The sequence below is a fragment of the Tympanuchus pallidicinctus genome, unplaced genomic scaffold, assembly GCF_026119805.1.
Source record: "Tympanuchus pallidicinctus isolate F22 unplaced genomic scaffold, pur_lepc_1.0 scaffold4, whole genome shotgun sequence".
NCBI lineage: Eukaryota > Metazoa > Chordata > Aves > Galliformes > Phasianidae > Tympanuchus > Tympanuchus pallidicinctus.
In genome coordinates this window covers 8464952-8487423 of record NW_026294758.1, presented here as the reverse complement: position 1 = coordinate 8487423, position 22472 = coordinate 8464952, and the positions used below count along the sequence as shown (strand labels likewise).

The 22472-nt window shown below is 42.1% G+C and overlaps 2 protein-coding genes across 4 annotated transcripts in view; one reads left to right on the top strand and one right to left on the bottom strand.

Moving 5' to 3' along the window:
• Positions 1-1006, top strand: part of SNX24 (sorting nexin 24) — a 77415-nt gene extending 76409 nt beyond the window's left edge. For all 3 annotated transcript variants that reach the window (XM_052700625.1, XM_052700624.1, XM_052700623.1), the window contains exon 7: positions 70-1006. In XM_052700625.1, coding sequence (XP_052556585.1) covers positions 70-140 — 71 coding nt within the window. In that variant the 3' untranslated portion in view covers positions 141-1006. The remainder of the gene's footprint in view (positions 1-69) is intronic.
• Positions 1007-1904: 898 nt separating this feature from the next.
• Positions 1905-7902, bottom strand: PPIC (peptidylprolyl isomerase C). Its single transcript, XM_052701098.1, has 5 exons — positions 7357-7902; positions 5614-5727; positions 5098-5191; positions 3363-3547; positions 1905-2471 (listed from the first exon to the last, which is right to left on the bottom strand). Exons 1-5 carry the CDS (start codon positions 7885-7887, stop codon positions 2343-2345), a joined length of 1053 nt encoding a protein of 350 aa, XP_052557058.1. The 5' UTR covers positions 7888-7902; the 3' UTR covers positions 1905-2342.
• Between the last annotated feature and the right edge of the window lie 14570 nt (positions 7903-22472).

Sequence of the window (22472 nt, the reverse complement as noted above, 5' to 3'; positions counted from 1 at the left end):
TTAAATTTGACAAGAACACCTGTCCTTACTGACATAGATAACAAAACCAGGTTTTCTATCTTTTTTCAGATAACTTTCCAAATGTGGTTATAGAAGGCATCCTACATGGAATATTTTATCCTCATTTACTGCCAAGGTAGAAGAGATTCACAGCTAGAAGAAGCTGAAGCAAGTCTCCAAGTAATGTTTAATCAGATTAGTAAGAAGGAAATGGTGATGTGATTTTTGTGCTCAAAATCATGAGGCACAACCTCTGCTTAACTTCAAGTGTTACTTTTTATTTTAATCAGTGTCACTACTGTTGCTGCTTTTAAAAAGATTTGGAAACAAGCATACAGAAGGTAGTTGTACCTTGTTGATAGACTCTTTGTAACTATTTAACACTACAAGCTGAACATCATACACTGAGTTACATTATCCTTTGAAAAGAATTAAAAGATGTACTATTTTCTACCGTTTCTATCCTAAATTACACTAAACCTTTTTGCACCAGGCTTTTTCTCAGCACACAGGCCCATTGCTGGCAGTGGATGGATTGAAAGTGCTGGCACTGAAGTGAATGCATGAGAAACTGAGGAATTTGCTGAGCATTTTTCTTAAGTTATTTTCAATTTGCTTCTTAATTATTGGTTGGAAAAGAGCCAACGCAGGTATGTGCAGTTGCCATGAGAAATCATGCTTTTATGTTCTGAAATACGTAGCTCTCTTTTAGAAAATAGTCCAGATTTCAGTCACAGTGATGCTGTCTACCAGGGGATCTTACATGGCATTTATGCACCTCACTCAGTTATGACACATAACCTGTGTGTATTCTTACTCTTTATTTTGCAGACTGTATTCTGTATCTTAGCATTTTATAAGTCACAGAGCATATGAACTTTAGCTTACTAAAGTTTGATTAAGTAGTAACATGTCAAAACTCATATATATACTTGTGTGTATATATATTCAGATTTAACTGGAAATTGTGTGCTACTGGAGATTACAAAATAAATTACTAGAACGTTGATGTACTGCTTCAGTGTATTTTGTTGTGCCTTTTTGTTCAAATAAAACATTTCTCAGAGGTTATCAAAGAGGTCATCACATCTTCACGTGATGCACAAGAACATGTTAGTTGCCTGTCTCTTTAAAACTCACAGTACCACACTTGCTATCTGAATGTATTACACTCATAGAATAGGGAAACTGAACTTGGACAAAGGCACAGAATCAGTAACTGCAAAGCTAGGCACTACCAAAACTGATCAGGAGGCACACGTATTGCCTGACTACAAAATCTGCCTTAAAGCTGCTTGGAAATAGTGAAAAGTTTGGATTTGCTTAAAAAAATCAACTTGCCCATGTGAGAGTCCTTGCTTTCCTGCCTGGGGGATCCACCTCCAGGAAAGCTTTCAGGTAGTAGTGAAAGCAATTTAGGTAACACAGTATGAGAAACTGTTGCTTTTCCTTCCAGTCTTCATTTCCTAGACTCTTTGCAGATTCTTACCTGCAAAGGCTAGGGAAAAAAAAAAAAAAAGAAAGAAAAAAAAAAGCACAAACTGATATGTAAAATGGTCGTCTGATTGCCTAATAGTAGGCAAATTTAGACTCCACCTTCAAGCTTTCCTAAAATCAGAAAACCACCAAGGTTGGAAAAGACCTCTAGGACTGTCCAGTTTCTAACTGACAATCGTATTTAGTGAGACAACCTGCTACTTCCTGATTGCAGGACTGTCATCTGAATGCACTGCTTTTTTTGAAAGACAGTAGAACTTCAACTCACACATTAAGGAAACCTGCCACCCTGCTCAAATCTTGAAACCTCATCTGAAAAGCAGCACTCCCGCATGGTTTGCAGACTCAAATGAAGTGGGAAGAAAGCAAAAAGGGAGAGAAAAAGAAAAAACAAAACTCTTCATGAATTATCTGAAATCAAAGTTTTTTATTCAAAACATGTCTGTATTTTACCTTTTTTCCCCAGAGACACGTATTTAAAAGAAGCAGATACTTCTACAGAAAATAACATTTTCAGTTAAAAGGCAGTAACAAATATTGTGAAAATTTCCAAAGAATACAAAATGACTATTTCATGCCTTGAAAAAAGGAAGTACTTCTACACTCTTTCATGAGAGATTTTCAGTAAGCTCTAGGAATGTGCAGGCCTTGTCCTGAGTTCTAAGGCCTGACTGCTCCATCCAGCTGTTACACACAGCACTATCTTTATGTAGCTGGCAACTTAGGAGCATCACCTGCATATAGCTTAATGTGTTTTAAGGAGAAAACTCAATAGACGATTGAGATCAGTCAAAAAACTTAGACCTCGAAGGATTACACTGTACTTTGCACACTGAGCACTGTTCTCACCAGTCATCTACTTCCACTACGAATGGTTCCTTTACAGCTATTTTGCCACTGTTCACGATCACGCAGTCATGAAGAGGGCGGTCATGTTCATCCGTCTGCTGAAGCTCTATCAAGTGCACCACAGACTGTAAAAAATAAAGCACAGATCAGCTGGATAAAGAAAGCTCCAGCGGCTCAAGTCTGGCACACAGCAAGCAGTTAAGTGCTCCTGGTGACCGCTTCTACCTTTATTATATGTATTAGGCAAGAGATCGAAGTAGCTATTTCTAAAGGACAAAATTCAGTTGGAAATACTGAGCACTCATTTTTTGTTATCTGCCATTTCATCTAGACTAAAACTCAGTTTTAATCTCTCTTCAATTATTTTTTTTCAGCTGCTGAGCTCCTAAGAATTGAATTGGATACTCAGGATGGGATGTGAGAGGAAGTGCTCTGATGAGGTCTGCAAACTCCTCAAAGAACTGGTGCAGAAGGTCGTGTTTACCCACTCATTTCAAAATATAGATTAAATGGAGTAATGAGTTGCATGGAGTTAAAAGAAGTATAATCAATGGGAAATAACACTTCTGAACTTGCATACTGCTTGGCCCTTGCAGTGATGCACTTGATCAGTTTTGCTGCTGTGTACACGTGGAGGGTACTGACTATCATTTGTTTCCTTTTTAAACAGTTCTGAATATTTGCTTGTATACCTCACACTCATGTGACCTAACAACTAAAGAGTTACCTACAGCCTGCAGAAATATAATTATTTCATGGCTGGCAGCATTACTAGCAGGGGGACCTGAACTCTGCAGTCTGCAAAGTTGTCAATGTTGACTTCGTTGGCTAGTGATCTGAAGCAAGGGGCCATCATTTGGTATTTCAGTTCCAAATCTCCTAGCTTCAAGTTCTTCTCATCCATTTTCTACCAAATGCACTCCAGATGAACACTCAGTTGTTCAAGATGGCTCTAAGTTACACTAACCAGTATAATACAGGAGAATACTTCCCTGAATTATTCGCTTTCAGCTTACCATTCCATCAAGGACTTTGCCAAATACTACATGTTTTCCATCTAACCAGGAAGGTTTTGTCACACTGATAAAGAACTGGGAGCCATTGCTGTCTGGGCCAGAATTAGCCATGCTAACCCATCCAATTCCATAATGTTTGAGCTTGAAGTTCTCGTCTGGAAACCTTTCTCCATAAATGCTTCTTCCTGTGACATAAAAAAAGTTTGTTTTTTTCTTAAAAAAGCAAACAACCCACAACCTTGTTAAAAAATGAAACGAGTACAAAGACGAGACTTAAAAGATTCATCATTTGAGTAAGCCTAACAACATCACTGTTGTGATCATTTGAGTAAGCCTAACAACATCACTGTTGTGATTCAGTAACTGAAAAGATTTTGCATGCAGAGAAAAGAATAAGGTGAACTAAAACACCAGATACATGGAAAGAATATTTAAAGCTAGTGATGCTTTAGCCTCTGAATTTAACAAGCAAACTCAGTATCTTCAAAGATCCTACTAAAATACATCGCTGAGCAGCAGTGATACTTCATCCCAGCAAATTCAAATGGCATCTTTATGGCCACTAAAAATAAGGTAGTCATGTTTTGTGGCAACTTTGGTACTCCTGTAACACTTTCTGCATAGTATATTTTTGTATTTTGCTTTAAACATGTTTATGAAGACTAGGGAAGCTAGTGTCACAGACTCCATGTGTATCTATAGAAACATTATGTAACAATTTTGGTGCTTGAAAAGAGAAAGAATAGTCATGGTTAAATACTGTAACTTTGAAAAGAGAATGCTGCTGTGCTCCCTGTTTGCACAGTGCCTGTAGGGATGCTGCCCCAACACACTATCCCAACAAACAGTAGTAGCAGGCAAACAAACCTTGCCTACCTTTAGTGCTAAAACTGTGTCTGTGGTATTTTAGCCTTCCCCACTGTTTGCTGCAAGGAAAAGGAATGTGTTTTCCATTCTGTCCCAGCGGGGAAGTCACTAACACTGCACGCGGACAGTTCAAATCGTAGCACCTGATGAACACGCGTGTAAAGGAAGAGAAGAAATCAGGCCAGAATGCATGCAATGCAAGAGATGCTGCACTAGACTGCTCTCCTGAACTAGCTGATGTGGTCTTCTGGAGGTTCAGGAGGCAGTTATAGATTTAGTGGAAGAAAAAAGAGAGTGCAAGACACTCATTTCAATTTCTCTGTCCCTGCTTTGGATTTCTCTCCTGCAGCACTTTTTGGAATGCTCCACAGAAATGGCTGAGCTGAGGACAAGGGAGGTGAGACTGCTCTTTCCCTACCTGCTTCCCCCTGAGTGCTTTCCTTGCTTTGTTGCAGATTAGTTTGCTGCTGGGTGACTGAAATTGGTCCACGTATACTTGCAATCAGGAAAGCAGTGCTGTTGCAAAGCAGAGCAGGGGAATGGTGGAAATGGCTGTAGGAGCTGCTCAGCTGCTCAAAGGGCTTGCCATGCCCACTGCAAAGCCAGGCTCCTGACTGGGGAAAAGTCACAGACAGAAAGCGCTATCTGCAGAAGCTGAGGACAAGGAAGGTATACGCACACTTTTATTTGGTAACCTGCATTTGTGCATCTTATCTTCCAAGATGCCTGGAAAAGAACTAGCTGTTTCTAAAATAAATGTTTTTTTTCTTGTTTATGGGAGTTGAAAGAAAAAAGGAAAATACTTTTTCATCCATCTTTTCAGTAAACCCTCAAAGAAAGGAAAGAAGCCATAAGAAAGGTATGTTACCTCCTGATCCATCTCCAGCTGTAAAATCCCCTCCTTGAATCATGAAGTCTTTGATCACACGATGAAATTTACTTCCTTTGTATCCATATCCTCTCTAAGTAAATGAAATAATGAATGTAACACACAGTTCTGTATGATCATATGGCAATGTGCACGTGGTAAGTGGTCAGCTTTCAGAGAACATACCACCACCTGAGCCAAATGCTGGCAAGAAACAGCAGTGAGATGCAGGTGACTGCATAGAGGGTACAAGTCCGTCTGACCAGTGCTGACCACAGTGCCCCTTCATGGCACATCTGCTGGGCAGGGACATGCCATGGTGCTGACAGCCAGCCCCAGTGACATTTTGTGATGCAAGGACTTCTGTGTCTCACACAGCAGAGCACGGACTCGGGAACGGCACTCTTGCACTGACTGCACTGAGGTGAGGTGGACATTTCACAGCCAAAACGGCATTTAAATACTCATTCCCCACTCCAAACTTTAGCACACAAAGGAAGAAAACTGCAAACCTACTTCTCCAGTTGCCAGCACAATGAAGTTCTCCACCGTTTTTGGGACAACCTTTCCAAATAACCCAATTGTAATTCTGCCAACATCTCTGTCTCCAATCTTCACGTCAAAGAACACCTAGATGTATTTGTTAAGAAAAGAGACACAAACATGAACAATGGTAAGAAATAGCCTCTGGGGCGCTCACGACTAATATTACAATCCTCAGGTGCTAGTTTCCTTCCAGTTTCCAAAACCAGATTATGCAGTGGGAAAAGGTGGGAAGAAAACCCTGCTGCTCCAGCAAGGTGTCCACTCCCCACATAGCAGCCCAGAACTGCCTGGAGGAAGAAGCAGGCTTCAGTAGGTAGTTGGTTGCCTGAAGTCTTCTACGTGCGTGTTGCTAAAAAGCATATGTGGAAAAGACAAAAGAGTTAGGAGGCATTTAACATAGTTCAGAATGTCTGTGTGTGCCTATGAACAGCAAAACTGTTCAAATGATTAAATAGGAGCAGCTGTCAGGAAATGAGGAGTTTTAAGTTCTGAAAAAGTTACATAAAAACTATTACAACTTCTAGGAAATAGCAATGTGTATTCCTGTGATGTGGTATTTGCTGTTCTGCACTTGACCAAATATTACTAGTCTGCAACTCTAAGAAATTAGTCCAATTATCATAATAAATGACCACAGTCTCTCCAATGTCAATGCCTCTTTCATGCTTTCCTACCAAACATTTCTACTGTTTCTTCTTCTTCCATGTGGTTTTGACTGTTGAACTCCTGGCTAATGTTACAAAAGCTTTATAAAGAAAATAACATTCCTTTTGATGCACCTCATCCATTTTCTTGGCACTTGGCACCAAATACTTGTACTAGTTAGATGAGTGGCTTCCAAAGCATTAACAACAAACTTTCCCTGATTTCCTGGCATTTTTATAAATGAATCTTTCTTCATTTTGCAGTCAGCTCTCTTTAGGTATGGGCTCACAGGAAAAAAAAAAAAACCTGTGCAGGTTTTCTAAACACATCTTATTTTCTATGGAAATCTTGTCCAGGCAGGGTGCTGGTGACACAGCCAAGGCTGCCAGCAATGCCTGCTGGCAGCAGCACTATCAAATGCGTACACAGAGCACGGGAGAGAAGGCAAAGCTCCTATCCCGAACTGAGGCCAGGCTTCACAAGCGGCAGAGCTGCACTCGAAAATGCCTGTGCTCCCAGAAACGTTAGGAAATGTGTCCTAACGCCCAACCCGGACCTCTCGGGCACAACGTCGGGTCCCCACCTCTCTTCAAGTCCTTCGAAAAGGGAACGAAACGTCGCTGAGCCGTCAGACGCTGCAGCTTCAGATTTGCAGGGATAGAAGCCGAAGTTAAAAATCGCCGTAACGGGGCAGGCGGAGCGGGCAGCGGGCGGCCCGGCTCAGCGCCCGCGGCACCGGGAGCGAACGCAACAGCAAAGCCCCGGCGGGCAGCCCGAGCCAGCTCAGAGCTCCACGCGTCACCACACCGTGCGACAGCTCACGGAAACGGTGACGCCGCTCCGCGCCGCAGCGAGGCGATGGCAGCACCGGCACGGGGCGATAGGGCGGGGGCCGGGACACCCCACGCCGCTCCTCGGGCTCTGCCGCGCGGTATCCCGCCGCAACGAGCGCGGCGCGGCCTCCGGGCACCGCTCCTCGCAGGCGAGGCGAGACGGGCGGAGCTCGCGGGCCGCCCCAGAGCAGACCGACAGACCGACCGCTTCCCGCCCGGCCCGGCCCGGAGTCACCTTGGCCGTCACGCTGGGTCCCCTCCTCCTCAGCCCGTCGGCCGCCGCGACCAGCAGGCAGAGCCAGGCGATGGCGCCGAGCGCCGTCCGCCCACGGGACATGGCGCGACCGAACGCTGCGGCGCCTGCGCCCGACGCCGGGCGGCTCCTCCCGCGCCATGTGGCGGGGGGGCGCTCAGCTCCACCGCGCGGCCGGCGCTGCCCCGCTGCGCTCCAGGGGAGGGGCGGCGGGAGGACGGCGGCCGCCCCGCTCCGGACGGGGCTGCTTCCTCGGGGAGGGCGGCTGCCGGTATCGGCGTCGCGGGGAGATGGGGCTGCGCCGCCTGTCCGTGAGAAACGTGCAGGTTGTACCGCGGTGAGACCCGTGCGCTCCCAAGTTCCAGGACCTGAAGGAAAAATAGTTGCTGCGCGCCGCTGTGCTGCAGGCAGGAGGCTGACAGCGGCGTGTGCCAGCACGTCCAGGGCCAGAGCTCGCGGCTGCGCGGCGCTCGGTGCAGCCTTGCAACCCGGGGCCGGCCTGCGTCTGCTCATGGCAGAGCTGCAGAGGTGCGGGACGAGGCGGTTGGTGCTGAGAAGCTGATCAGACAGCTGCTTGCTTTGCAGGTGTTCCGTCCTGCTAGCTAAATGTCAGGTGGTTGAGGCATGCCAGGCAGGTTCCTGGATCATGGAATCCTAGAATGGCCTGGGTTGAAAAGGACCACAATGATCATCTGGTTTCAACCCTCAGACTATGTTCAGGGTCACCAGCCACCAGGCCAGGCTGCCCAGAGCCACATCCAGCCTGGCCTGGATCATACCGTCTGTTTGGGAATTCAGCGTGTGCGTGCTAAGGCCTCTGCAGAATTCATCAGTGCAATCCACCCATATTACCTATTTAGACTTTGTCTGCTTTAAAGCCGTCTGTTTGCACAATGGAAAGATGCTGCACATCATGGCGTATTCAGAGGAGTGTGATGAGAATAGAAGAATGTGCGCCATAGCACATAGAGTGCATGTTAATAGCCTTCAGTGTTCTGAAGGCAGAATGTTTTGATTTTGGGGAATAGACCTACATGAGACATGGTATTTCTAATAGTCCGGATCAAGTGAGTCATACGGAGGGTACAGTCAGAAAGAGGAAAAGTATTAGCTGATGAGAATTTGTTTTCCTATATCTGTTCAGTCACAGTAGGCTGGTTCGGATGGCGAGGAGCAAGCAAGGGAAAGACAACCAAGAGGACATGGTCTGGCTAGCAGGCTCATCTAACAGCTGTGAGATAGAGGGGCTTACTCCATAGAGGTGTGCTAAATAAAGGCATCCAGAACACTGTGCAGAGTTCCATTTCACTCAATAAAAATGCTGGTCTTTGCATGGACAATGTTGCTGTTTTTTGGGGGTTTAAATATGTTTTCTTTGTATAATGCTGGTGTGTAGGGCAATAAGTATTTCATAGCATGGAAAAGACTTGCAAACAAGATGAGAGTGTGTCTGACTTACAGTATCTTATAAAGTTTATGCATGTTGGTGATGCTAAATAACTTTTGGAAAAAGATAAAACAGCATTTAAACAGGAAATATCCAAATGAGGCAGAAACTTAATGTGTTCAATAAAAACTCAATTTCACATGGATAACATTTTTCTGAGGCAAAATGCCATGCCTGTTTTTAGGAATCTGATGTGAATTGTGTGACTGAAGATAGTCAGAGTTCTGACAAACAGTATGGTTTGTAGGAATGGGAAAGAGAAAAAGATCTTTAGAATAAAACTAAGGAAGCCTCCTGTCAGAACCGTAGACTCATAGAATGGCTGCGTTGAAAAGGACCACAGTGATCATCTGGTTTCAACCCCCTGCTATGCGCAGGGCCACCAGAGGAGGTATGCGCTCAGAATTAGGATAAATTCCTGGGTGGGTGGCCAGACGATGGAAGAGGCTTCCCAGAAAAATGGTTGGTGCCCCATGGGTGCTCAGGAGCCCTTTGGGCACTGCCCTCCTCAGTATGCTCTGACTCTTACTGGCCTTGAAGTGGTTGGGCAGTTGGACTCAGTCTGTAGGTCCCCTCTGAGTGAACTGTGCTGATAATCCAGCTCAACTAGGGAATAACATGTAACATTTGTTACGATTTCTTTGTTTTTCTGCCTCAGCTGTTCGCAACCATTGTGAAGATGTGGTGTACTTTTTGCTCAAGCACCCAGTACAGTCTGCTGACAGCCATGCTGAACTCCTGGCGGATTTGCACAGGCACAGTTTCTGTGTACAAAAAAAGTACAAAACCAAGGGAAATCAACAACAGACTTCTTTTCCCTTCCATCCTCCCTAGCTTGGGAGGATTTTCTTCACCTCTCTGTTAGAGTTAACTGGAAGGCTACTGCCATTTCTTCCTTTGGTTGTCTTTTCTGTACACTAAGAACCCCAGTGCACATGGTTCAAATATTGGAGCAGGTGTTACCTGGCTGTGTAGCTGTTAATTGCAGTACTAACTTTATCCTTTAAAAATCTGAGAAGTTACAAATAAGTGCATTGCCTTTTTTTTTGTTTTTAATAAATAAATGGCACAAGGATACTGTGACCCCCAAAACTGGATCATCGATTGAAAGAATGTTTTAAAACTGTCTCATGTTTCTGACTTGGTTCTCATGGCCTTTTGCAGTGCAGTGCTAGCAGATGTGCGTTGTTTTGGTGCTTGTTGTCTTCTACAGTAATCAAGCCTTTAAGAGAATAAATGGCTACTGCCTGACAGCCTCCCATTTCAGTAATAGTATTTGTAATGAGGTGTTTCATTGCTTCTGAGAGAGTTTTTACAGTTTAAAATGGGTACAGAAGAGAGATATATTAAGCGTTTAGCATCTGACACTTTCTGATTTCTGGTGCTATGAGCATTGGCAGTAATTCCAGCACTTCCTTTCAGCTGTATGGCATTTTAGTGCGCTATGATTTATTGCAGTGATACAGAAATATTTCATCCAAACTGCTCTAGTATATCATGTTACACAGGTAAAAAGAATTCTGGGCATGACATACATAATAATAATGTTTTATGGGTCTGTAGGCACTTTCATCAACGTTAACTGCTTGACAGTTGCCAGAATGAAACTTGAAGTAAGTATTGTGTTCTGTAAGGCTGCTGCAGCTGAGCTTTTATCTTTATTTCCTCGCTTTGAAATGGGTTTGTGATTCTCAGACCTGAATGACTGGACGTGTGTCATCATTACCAGCCTCAGCCTCGGCCCGTATTGTTTCAGAAGCCCACTGCAGTACTTCTCTTGAGTTCTGATGTATCATGATCATGTATCAGCCATATATTTAAAGCCAAGCTTTAATCCCATAAAGACTTAAGAAATGACACCACTTCATCTTACGCATTGTCTGTGTTATAATAAAGTTAAAAGCTGTAAAGTATCAGGGCAGTGGTGATGGTGTATAGTTCTAAGAGACCACAGTTAAAAAAGACAGCAGTTTAAGGTCCACGAACTGTAACTCACTATATATGGCCTTCATGAATAATGAAGAAATAAGTTTATGGGGAGTTTTTTTTTGTTTTGTTTTTTGTTGGTTTTTTTTGTTTGTTTCTTTGTTTGTTTGTTTTTGGTTTTTTTTTGTCTTTTCCTTTATGTAACTTCAGAAAAATTGAGTGTATCATGTCTGCCGTCTCTTCTATTAAATCACTTGTAAAATGGCTTAAACTTCCCCTGTCATCCGGTGCACTTATGCAAAATAAATGTGTCCCATGCTCTAGATAAGTGTCTTCCGTTTGGTGAACAGTTTTTAAGCTTTTTAAATTTTGTATCCAAGCACAATTTGAAGTGTCATCCTTTCCACTCTAATGGTCAAAGCATTTATTTAGGTGATACTGGCAACGTGTTTTCAAAATATTACAGCTGGAGCCAGAACCGGTTTTGCTTTGAGCCCATTTGTTTGCAGGATAGCATGGCTATCTGTAATTGCACATCTCACTGGAGTGAGCATTTAACACATAGTCATTCATTTGAGTCTGTTCTACGTGCAGCCTGCAGTTGCTTAAAATTCCGTAGGGGAAAAAAAAGAAAAGAGAAGCTGTAGCAGTTATGTCTAGCTGTAAGGAGGTGTGCAGTCAGTTTTGTTTGTTTTCAAAGCAACAGAGTTAAAACTTCTTAATAGCATCTCAGAATTATGATGATATAATTTTTTATTGCTCCAATTATTACTTAGTGTAAACATTCTAGGGCTCCAAATACTTTTGCACATCATTTGACTTTGGCTGTGGTCTCACCTCCGTGGAAGTACTTACACCTGAACATCAGTACAGGAGTGTTAGAAGGAGGTTGGGCCTTTGTCAATGAGCTCCAGTAGTCACAGAAGGGACCCATGAGATCGTGGAGTCCAAGTCCTGGATCCACACAGGAGCCACTCGTAAATCAGACCCTATGTCTGTGAACGCTGTGATTATTGCTAGTCCAATAGTGCCCAAAGGTGAAATTCAGGGGATGCAGTTTGCAGCTCTGGGCTTGTAAGAGAAAAGAGGAAAGGATTCCTTCTTTAAAATCTGAATGAGAAGTTCAGAAAGTTGTAAAACGAAGTCCTGTCTGATGACTGCAGCGAAGAATTGATCCAAATTTGCCATTTGCTTTACGAGGCTTTTAGTTATTGTTAAATAATACCGAGTAATCTGTTTTGGTTTTTTTTTTCATCATAGGCGAATGGGTTCATTCACCGAGGAATGAGGCAGGATGTGGGTTCATTAATTGATTAGGAGGTAAAAAGCTCAGAGGTAATAAAATAGGACTCAGCCTTGAGAGAGCACAGAAATAGGGTTGGAGACCACCTTCCTAACACTGCAGAGGACTGCAGTAGTGAAGAGGAAAAATGGGTCTTGCATCTGCTTAGGATGGGAGTGACAACAGCTTGTGTAATAACTTCTCCTGTGTAAGTAACAAAGAAAACAATCAGATGTTTAGAGAAATTTCATATGAAAAAAATGATAATGTTTAGAAAAGACTTTCTCAGAACCAGGGGTAAGGCTGTTCAGAGATGGTTTTACAAGGACGAAAAATGTTGTTTGTTTCAAGATGAGTGAAATGTGGGGATAAATGATAGTTTTCAACTGATCTGGGAGCCTGCTGTGCTGACAGAATGCTCGCTTCATTAGTACAGAAAATATGGCTTAGAAGATACAGGAAGAGCAGATACATAGAGAAACCTAGATGATACAGAAAGAGCAGATATTTCAGGCTCTGGAGTTCAGTGTTGTTACTACAACACTAACAGTAGTATCTAACCAAGGACCCCATCTACCTAGTTTTCCATCTGGGACTCTCCTCAGTAAGATGCAATGTTATCATAAGGATGAATCCATTTGTCCTCTGACAGGGTGTGCTAAGAAAGCTGTCTCCAGCTGTCTGCACAGATTTGGGGCCACTTCCTCATCTGTGTCCTCCCTTTCAATTTTGAAAGAGATTTCATATTTATGCATATTAGCCCTGTGTTTGCATGGGCACTGTACTGGTGTTGGTTTGCAGGGGTGTTGTGGTTGGGCACTGAAGCTCTTCTGCTTTTCTTATCCATTATCTATTTCAAGTTGATTGTCCTATTTTAAAAAGCGTATTTGATAGAAATCCCACTTGATCATGTTTTCCAAGTTCTGCATTTTAAGACCATTAACTTGTGTGAGCAATTACGTTTATCATAGGGCTTTATGTAGTGCTGGTGATAGGTGGTAATGTGAGGGTGTTATTTTTGGGAAGGCAGTTCTTGTTAATTTGGAAATAACTCTGATTTTCAGTTTTAGAGAGCTGTGCCAATGCTTCATATTTAGAAGTCAGATGTTGACGGATGATGGAAGGAGCTCAGCTTTACACTTCTGTTACCAAAGAGATCCCAAGAGAGCCAACAGAGAGAGAAGCTGTGGATTCCTCACTCCCTCTTCACTTTGGGAAGGCAGGTTTCAGGCACTGGGGAACTTTTCCATTGTGTTTTTAGACTTACCAGCATTAGCCTGCTGGATTAGAGTAGTGCTTTAAAGACCTTTTAAAAGTGTGAACAAACCCCTGTGCGCCCTGAAGACTCTGCAAAGCATTTTAAAAGCAGAACTTCCTACAAAGTACATATAATATACATAATGCATGGAAGTGCAGTTGTCTGGAATGACAGTTTGCTTATACCACTGTCACTTCTCAACATTTATCAAAAACTGATGCTAATGACATGTTCCACTTGCTATTTGTGCTCTCTGTATTTTTTATCTGGCAAGACTGTTAACTTTCAGCAGCCTTAACTGTATTTGTTCTTAGTACATTCTCAGCAAATGTTACTGTGTTTGGTTTTCAGTTTGTTTGCTGTTTTTTGTTTGTTTGTTTGTTTGTTTTATAGATCATACATTGATATAAAGAACTGTAGCATGAAAAAGAGCTGAATTTGTGACTGTGAGCAAGGAAAATTTGAATAAAGAGCTCAAGGATCAGATTAGTTTACATCCTTTTACTAAGAAATGCTTTCAGAATTGTGACATCACGTGTTTTATATGCTGTGTTGTCTAGTGTAACTACAATGCCATTGAAACTTTTGCTACTCAGTCATTAAACTGCATCATACTTTGTTGGATGCCAGATTTTTCTGTCTGGAAGCATATCTTCATTATGTGTTCTGGATGGCACATCCCACACAGTTGTGGTTGACAAAGTAATGGTCTGGATGATGAAACAAATTACAGAATCTCACTTATATAATTTAATCCATTAAATTCTAGATAATCCTCATTAAGAGCTCAAAAACCCTGCTTTGATTATTGTCTTCAAGTTCAAAATAGACTTTAGGGGATTCCACAAATGTTACCTGGAAGCTGATTTACTCATGTCCAATTTTATGTCTCTTAAAATATGTCTCTAGTTTCTAGCAGAAGCAACAGAGTAGAAACAGAGCAGATGTTTCTTTGATTGTATCTTGACATAGGGATATGTCAATGGTATTCTTAGAAATAGAGAGATTTTGGCTTGGCAAACTACTGGTGGCATTTTTCTTCTCATTAAAACTTCAGATTGATAAAGTCCATGTACTGCTCTGTTCTAAAATGTTCAGGCTTTTTTAAACATTAGCATTCTTATCATTTCATTGGCACTGCAGGCTTCTAGGGAACTTGCTTTCTCCAGATCTCTTCCTTCATGTCTTTCCTTCCACCAGCCTGACAAGTGAGAAAAAATTCACCCCTAAGACTGCCAGTTGTGGCTGCTGCTCAAGGCAGGGGATTACAGTGAATGCTTAAAATTCAGTTCCAGGAAGGCTTTTTCCTTTTTAGGGCTATGCCCTGTCTCCCTCTCAGTTGGCAGAAAACCCAGCACTTTCTTAGATTTAGCAATGTTTTGTGTCAGAATTCTCTAACTTCAGACAGCATTGCCAGGGAAGTGACAGCTTTATATGTATCCCTCTGTAAAAAAGCCTAGTGCTGTTGTAAATCCAGAGTTTATTCACAACTGTTGTGCTAACACATGCTATAAAGGCAGATTGATACATCATGTGACCTGCAAACTACTGTTTTCACACTTAGGATACCAATCTGAAAATCTGAACCAGTAAATCTTCTTAAGCATGAAGACAGAATTTGGTCCTCATTTCATAAACAAGCTGGCTATGTATATTATGTCTAATGCAGCAAATGTTCCTTGGAGGACAAACAATGTCATGCACAGCGAAAGTGTTATCCTTCAATGACATGGCTCGTAAATTATAATGTCATTAGGAACTCAGATTTAGAAAAGCAGTATGAGTGTTTGAAATGTAAATTAGAACTTGGATATTTTTTCTGCCTCTTTAGCATTGTGTAAACCCTGTTCTTACAGAGCAGCGTTTGCCTCTGTCGAAGCAGGATATTCGAGCCCATGAATGGCACGTCTATGAAGCCTTCCAGCAGGGGTGTCCTTGTTGGCTGACCTTCCCTTCCACTGTTTTCCATCTGTGATGCTTCATCATTAACTGTATTTTCTTTCTGAATAGGATTTTTACATTTGGTGGTGTAGAATTTGTCCATTTTGCAGTCTGTAAGGATTGACTTGGCTAGGGATGTTATTCTACCGACACAAAGAGTGTCTACACGTATTCTTTTCTGCCAGAAGGTAAGAGCAGTAGAAGAGACATTTCACAGTTACCATCTAATTAAATGAAGCTTATCCACAGCTGTGTCTGAACCTCTTACCAGCTCAAAGATAGAGACGATTGGTGCGTCTGTGTTCAGACCTAGGACAGGCCACTGTGTGAGTGCAGATATTATCACAAGTCGTATTTCAGCCGTGGCATGAATGAGCAACATTGTCAAGTGTCCCAACCCCGATTGCTAGAGGAAAATAAGATGGCTGTGGCCTTCAGGTCAATTCATTAGAACGAACTTCTCAGTGGAAGCTGGAACAGAGAGCAAGTCATCTGTGAGGAGCAGGTAGGAAGGCAGACACAAGTTCAGACTGCAGCAAGTTGGCATAAATATGAAGAAGAGGCTTCAGGTTTCCTTTCCACTGAATTTATGAGATTTATGGAAAGTGCCAGCACAGTAACTTATTACTGCAGAGACCAGCAACTCAGCTGCAGCTTCCTTTTGTATTTTTCAATAGTTACTGCTGTGAGAGGAAGTGACGAGTCTTCTCTGGAGTTTATTCCAGCCATGCAATGCCAGCTGTGTCCCTCTCTTCCAAGGGATGCTATAATACATCAGGATGTGGACAAGAAGTCAAGTGCAATTAGGTCATGCTGAATCACGGCAAAGTCAAAGTTGTGCTGTACAACTACCTGCCTGAAATACTATTTCCAGCAGTAAGAAGATATCTGTGTCACTGTGTGAAGCCTGTATGAAATTGGATAATAAGGCAGCATCAGTATGCCGTATATAACCTTCAGTTTGCCTGGAACCTGTGTCTTTTCCTGCTGGACAAGAACCTTATAAAGCCAGCTGTGAATTTTATTGATATCTTGAACAGGTCCCAGCTGTTTCAGTTGGAGCTGGCTGGCTGAGGCCACTATAAGCCCATCAGCCACTGAGTTCATATTCACCTTTGCATTCCTTTTTCCAACAAGATCATCTCTAGTGTCATGAGTTTTCCCAGTGAGCTGGACGAGGTAGAGAACAGTTGTCCATCCCTAAGCCTGTCCTTCCATAAGACCTGACAATGTTCTCTCTATTTACCTGGCAGTAATGTCAGCAAACCAAGTTAAAAATTATTCAAAGCTATGCTATCTTCTGACCTGAATGATTCCATGAATAATCACAGTTGCCATTAGTAATATCATGCATGTAATGGCTATAAAATCAAGTACATACACAGGGTTCAATCATAGAATCCTAGAATGCCATGGGTTGGGTGGGACCTGAAGGATCAGCAAGTTCCAGCTCCTGTGCTTCAGGTGGGGTTGCTATCTGCTAGATCAAGCACTAGATTGGATTGCTCAGGGCCCCTTCCAGCCCAGCCTTAAACACCTCTCGGGATGGGGCATCCAGAACCTCTATGGTAAACCTGTTCCAGCACCTCACCACTCTCTCAGTAAAGAACTTCCCCCTACATCTAATCTAAATCTTCCCTCCTTTAGTCTAAAACCATTCCCCCTTGTCCTATCACTATTTACCACGTAAAAAGTAGACTTCTCTCTTGTTTTAAACTGCCTATATATATTATGAGGCCACTCTGAGGTTTTCCTGCAGCCTTCTCTTCCCCAGGCTGAACAAGCCCAGTTCAGTCAGCCTATCTCCATAGGAGAGGCGCTCCAGCTCTTGGATCATCCTTGTGGATGATCCTTCTGACCTTCTTCAAAAGTTCCACATCTTCCCTATGTTGCAGGCCCCAGACTTAGATGCAGTACTCCAGATTGGGCCTCATGAGGGAAGAATAGATGGTGTCATCACCTCTCCGTACCTGCTGGCCACCCCTCTTCTGATGGAACCTAGGATACCTTTGGCCTTCCATACTGCAAGCACACACTGCTGGCTCATGTTTAGTTTTTTATCAATAAGGACTTCTAAGTCCTTCTCATCAGGGCTACTCTCAAGGACCTCTCCTTGCAGCTTGTGCACATATCAGGGATTACCTCGACCCAAGTGCAAAACCTTACACTTTACTTTGTTGAACCTCATGTTCACAAGGGCCCATCTTCTGAGTTTATCAAAGTTCCTGGGGATGACTGTAAAGACATCTCTGATACAGGTACAACTATAAGCTGTGGTGGTAATTCCATTTCTTTCACAATATTGGCTGTTGAAAAAAAGAGAGCTTTATATTTTGAGGATTTGTCTTTTGAAGTGAACTAGTAACTTTACATACCACCTTGGAAAGAAACTTGCAAGAAACTTTGAAAGAAACCTCTGAAAATGTAGCCCAGAACTGTGCATGGGAATGGAGTAAGCAGGCTAACAGAGGCAACGAGTGCCTGGCCTGACTTCAGATGTCATCAAAGCTACCACTGATTTAAGGAGGCCTTAAGTTAGGTATGGAAGTCTGATATGACAAGCTGCTTGGATGCCTAGCTCAAAGTTGTGCCACTATAGTTGAGTATCGTCAACTATATCAAGTATTGTGTTCTACACAGTACACATCATTTTTAGCCCCATCTTATGATGAGTGTCATAATTTCTGTAGAACCTGGTGAACAGATTTTCTTTAGTTATTCTTCAAATGGTTGTTTTGATAATGCTAGTTTACTTCTTTACAGCTTTGTGTTCAAAGTTTAAACATAGTTGAAGAATCCATGAAAAAATAAGCAGAGAATGTTTATTTTGTATGCCATTTTCCCCTAAGAGATCCCAAAAGCACACAAAAAAGAAGAATGAAACAGTAAGAATAATCTACACTCAGCAATATATCGTGCTATTTCCTTTTTCACTTGAAGTCAAAATGAAGATGTTAAAGTTTCCTGCTCATAACTCATAGCAGTAGTGGCTCTGTTAGGTGTAGGGATCCTTAAGTGTAAGGAGTGACATGAAATTCAGTTTTTAATTCAAATTCTTGTTGAATAAAATACCTGAGATACCTTTTCTTTTTTTTTTTTTTTTTTTTTTTTTTTTTTTAAAGGAAGAAACAGGCTTAAAATGTATGAAGATGGATATGCTTTTTATTTTCAAGAAATACGTGCATGTGTCATGTAGACGTAACCTTTTCCATGATTGTAATTTTAGATAGCTTATTTCCATTTTTTTCATTTCTGTTTAATTCAGTCAGTGTTCCTGGCCTGGTGAAATTACGTTTTTACTTGTTTGTGTTCAACCACATAGAAATAGGAGTAGCAGTACAGAATTTTGTGTAAAACAGTGAAATAGGATACTGTTCAGAGGCCAAGGGACTTTTTTTTTCTTTTGTTCTACAGGACTGAAGTGGATGTTTCAGAAGGTGCCAGCTAAAAGTCACCTAAAGCTGTTAATAGAGCTGTCTGACCCTTCACTCAACCTGTTGGAACAGAAGCCTGGAGATCGTAGAGTCACAGAACGGCCAGAGTTGGAAGGGCCCCTCAGGATCATCAAGTTCCATGGATGCAGAGCTGCTTTTGGAGTTCAGCTGATTTACTGTATCTATTTTCCTTTCCTGATTGTGAAGTCCGGGAGCCAAGAGCCATATTTATTCACCAAGACAAACATCTTCATGGTTTCATTAGTCCAATGTGCAAACGTAACGTATCTCCAGATACGGTGTTGTGATTATAGTATTACATCCAAAGATCATTAAAGCAGTGATTCCTATTGAATTTCAGGGGAAAAGAAAGAGGCGAAGTATCAAGACCTTTTGTGTTTTGCAGAATTACTCACAAAACTTCTCCAGAGAAGATTTCTGTAGTAGATGGAATTGAACAGAAAGGCAATGAGTCTGAGTAGTCAATCACTTCAGAATCTGTAGTGATAACACTAGGCTCCGTTTTTGTATATCATTCCTGCATGAATGCTGCTGAGGGTTAGGAAGTGAATGCTGTTGGTGAGAAGATTATTCTCTATATCTGTAATTGATGCTGTATCTTATTTTTCATTCTTTCATAGCCCATACTCCTTAACATGCTTTTCCTTAACGCCTTTTCTCTGGTAGTTGAAGAAGGGGGTAGTTGAAGAATTTATGTGTATAAAAACCAGAGGAGATGGTGCAGGGCCAAAGCATGGCCTCTGGCATGCTACTGTCAGCAAGGAAGACTGTGAGGAGCCAGCCTGTGATACAACAAAAGCAACAACAAAAAACTGCAAAATTCCAAAGGGAGTCCTTGAGTCCTTATGGATGCAACAAGACTAACCGGAATCAGAAACATTACCTGTTGCACTGTGACAGTGACTTTCTGTGTTGTACCTACTCTGACTGGTGAGGCACTGGAACAGGTTGCCCAAGGAGGCTGTGGATGCCCCATCCCTGCAGGCATTCAAGGCCAGGCTGGATGTGGCTCTGGGCAGCCTGGTCTGGTGGCTGGTGACCCTGCACATGGCAGGGAGTTGAAACCAAATGAGCATTTTGGTCCTTTTCAACCCAAGCCGTTCTTTGATTCTATCACTTAATCGTGGGTTGTGCAGGCTCACACAACTGTGGACTGAGATAAAAAGGCTAAGAGAGATATACTTGGTAAATTGTGTTATTGTTTTCAGCCAAACATACAGATAATCAAGCTAAAGCATGCAGCTATACTTACACAACCACAATTCTTGCTAAAAACTTTCTTGCTGTCCAGCGTTTTCCTCCAGAAAATTTTTGCCTTTTTCTCCTCTATAGCATCATTAATTTATATTAAATAATATATCAAACCAGAACAACAAGTTACTGTTTATCATCATTTTAATTTTAGAATGTTTACTCTAACCCTACTTTAATGCTAGAGTGGATGATTGGAGCCATTTCTCACTCCCCATGATGAGGGAGGCATGGACATGCTAACAAGAGTTCGATGTAGGACTATAAAAATGATTTAGGGTTGGAGCACCTCTCTTGCAAGGGGAAGCTGAGAGAGCTGGAACAGAATGCTCAAGGGAGGATCTTGACAGTAAGTACAAATACCCACAGCAAGGGTGCAGGGCGGACAGAGGCAGGCTCCTTTTAGGGATGGAATGAGAGGCAGTGGGCACAAAGGGGAGCACAGGAAGTTCCCTCTGGACACCAGGCAGCACTGCTGTGCTGTAGGGGTGACCGAGCTCTGCCACAGGCTGCCCAGAGTCTGTGGGGTCTCCTCCTTATGCAGGTGCTCAGAAGCTGCCTGGAGCAGTGCTGGGCACCCTGCTCTGCATGTCCTTGCTTCAGCACAGATTGGGCCACATGGACACACAGCTCCCTGCCAGGCTTGACCATCTGCTTCCATTAACCTGTTTTCACCACGAGTATGAACTGCTGTCACCTGCTGCAAATGGCCCTTTCTGTTGATAAAATACATTATAATGTGATTTCCCAGCATGTCCGACTGTGCTGTATGATTCATCCACCAGAAGAAATGTCGGAATTATTGCCATATGCACTCTGTCTTTAGTCTTAAAAAATAAACACTGGATCCATTGAGAGTGTAGCAAATTGCTCAGTTGCCTAAAATAGAACAAACAGTGATGTGTATCCCCTTCTTCATCATGCAACAGTAATTGAAGAATTCTCTGCTAATAATTAACGCAGGAAAAAAAAAAGTATAAAAGAAAAAATAGGCAAAACTTATGTGGAGGCAATTAAGAAAAGATTTTGCAACACGGAGTTAAACACCAACTCTTAAATGTCCCAGTCTCAGAGTCAGCTCCAAGAACAACACTGTACTTCATGATCTAGCTGCTGCAAACAGTACTTTAAGTGGATTTACCAAAGATCCAAAGTCTCTTTTTTTCAAATTCAAGGCAAGCGGCAAAGAAAGCTGATTAACTTCTGGATCCTTTTCACTGAATGAGTTTCCACTGTGAAATTCATAAAATAAACAGCCTGAATGCTTCAATTCTGTGGCTACTATCAATTGTGGTTCATAAGACTATAGTTTTTCTCATGTTTTAAATGAAGTTGTCACCCATTTGCTTCATCCTCTCTGTAAGAATGTCACTCATTCTTTGGGAGTTATTACTGAAATATATTGTGTGTACTTTGTGCAACAGGCTGTGACAGCAAAATAATGTCTAAGACACTTGGATCTTGGCCACCAGAGGTGTGTATTTTGATAGGAAGATGCTCTTGCTGCATTGGAAGAAAAAATTGTGTTATGATGGTCTATAGGTTGCTGCTTGACTTTCTTTTCCAGGGTTAGGCATTCTGGTTATTTTAGTGTCATAATAGAAACTAGACTAGAGGTGAAGCACAGAATCAAAATCACTGTGAACATTAAAATTACAGGTTGTACAGTATTACAGAATCACAGAATCCCAGGGTTTGGAAAGGACCTCGAGAGATCATCAACTCCAACAGCCCTGATAATGCCAGTTCCCTACAAAAGGCTGCATGGGCAGGTGTCCAGATTTTTTCCCTTGTACTTCACCACTCTTACACCTTTTTCCCATTTAATGCTGTGCTAACATCAGTTAAATACCTTTGAGCCATCCCACTTGAAGGCAAACAGTACAAAATTGGAAGACGTACTCAAAAATGAGTGTTGTGGGCTGCAAGTGAAATGTTGTTTGTGGACTCCTTGACTGTACACTTACAAGTTTGGACCACATAAATGTGTACAGAGATGTTTCGAAACGAGCCAGATCTGCTTATTATTCCAACTTAATTGCTGAGCAGGCAGACTGCCCTACTCTCTTGTAACTTTTTATTGCAAGGAAGCTGTCTGATCTGGCTCTTCCTCCACCAACAGAGCTTTTGTGAACTGTTCACATTCTGCTTTGAGAACAAAATTAAGATCACTGGGAGTCAGCTGCCCTCTAGCAAACCTGCCAACACTAACAATTCCATAATTCCAAATACTGAGCCTGTCACAATTCTCAGGCTACAAACGCTTTCGGCATTTAATGCTCCAAAGCCTCAGGGCACTATTATGTTTTGCCAAATCTTTGGTCTAAGCAGTTACAGTTTTTCTTAATTCTCTAATCCCTCTGGGTTCTCACATTGTTAATCTTTCTTTGATGATGGAGAAATTCTTATTAGTGACACAAAGTAAAACAATTATCAGTCCAGTTTAAAAGAAAAGAAAAGAATCTGTTAGCAGTAGAAGATCCAGCATATTTTCCATCTAATATTCAATCATCATTCCTTTTTTCCTTTTTAGTAATT

Excerpts from the sequence above, each read along its gene's own strand:
- PPIC (XM_052701098.1), bottom strand. The coding sequence starts at position 7,887 with ATGAGCAGACGCAGGCCGGCCCCGGGTTGCAAGGCTGCACCGAGCGCC. Across the intron at positions 3,548-5,097 it reads AGCTGGAGATGGATCAGGAG|GAAGAAGCATTTATGGAGAA; the intron begins GTAACATACCTT and ends TTTATGTCACAG. Across the intron at positions 2,472-3,362 it reads GCAAAGTCCTTGATGGAATG|TCTGTGGTGCACTTGATAGA; the intron begins GTAAGCTGAAAG and ends TATTTTTTACAG.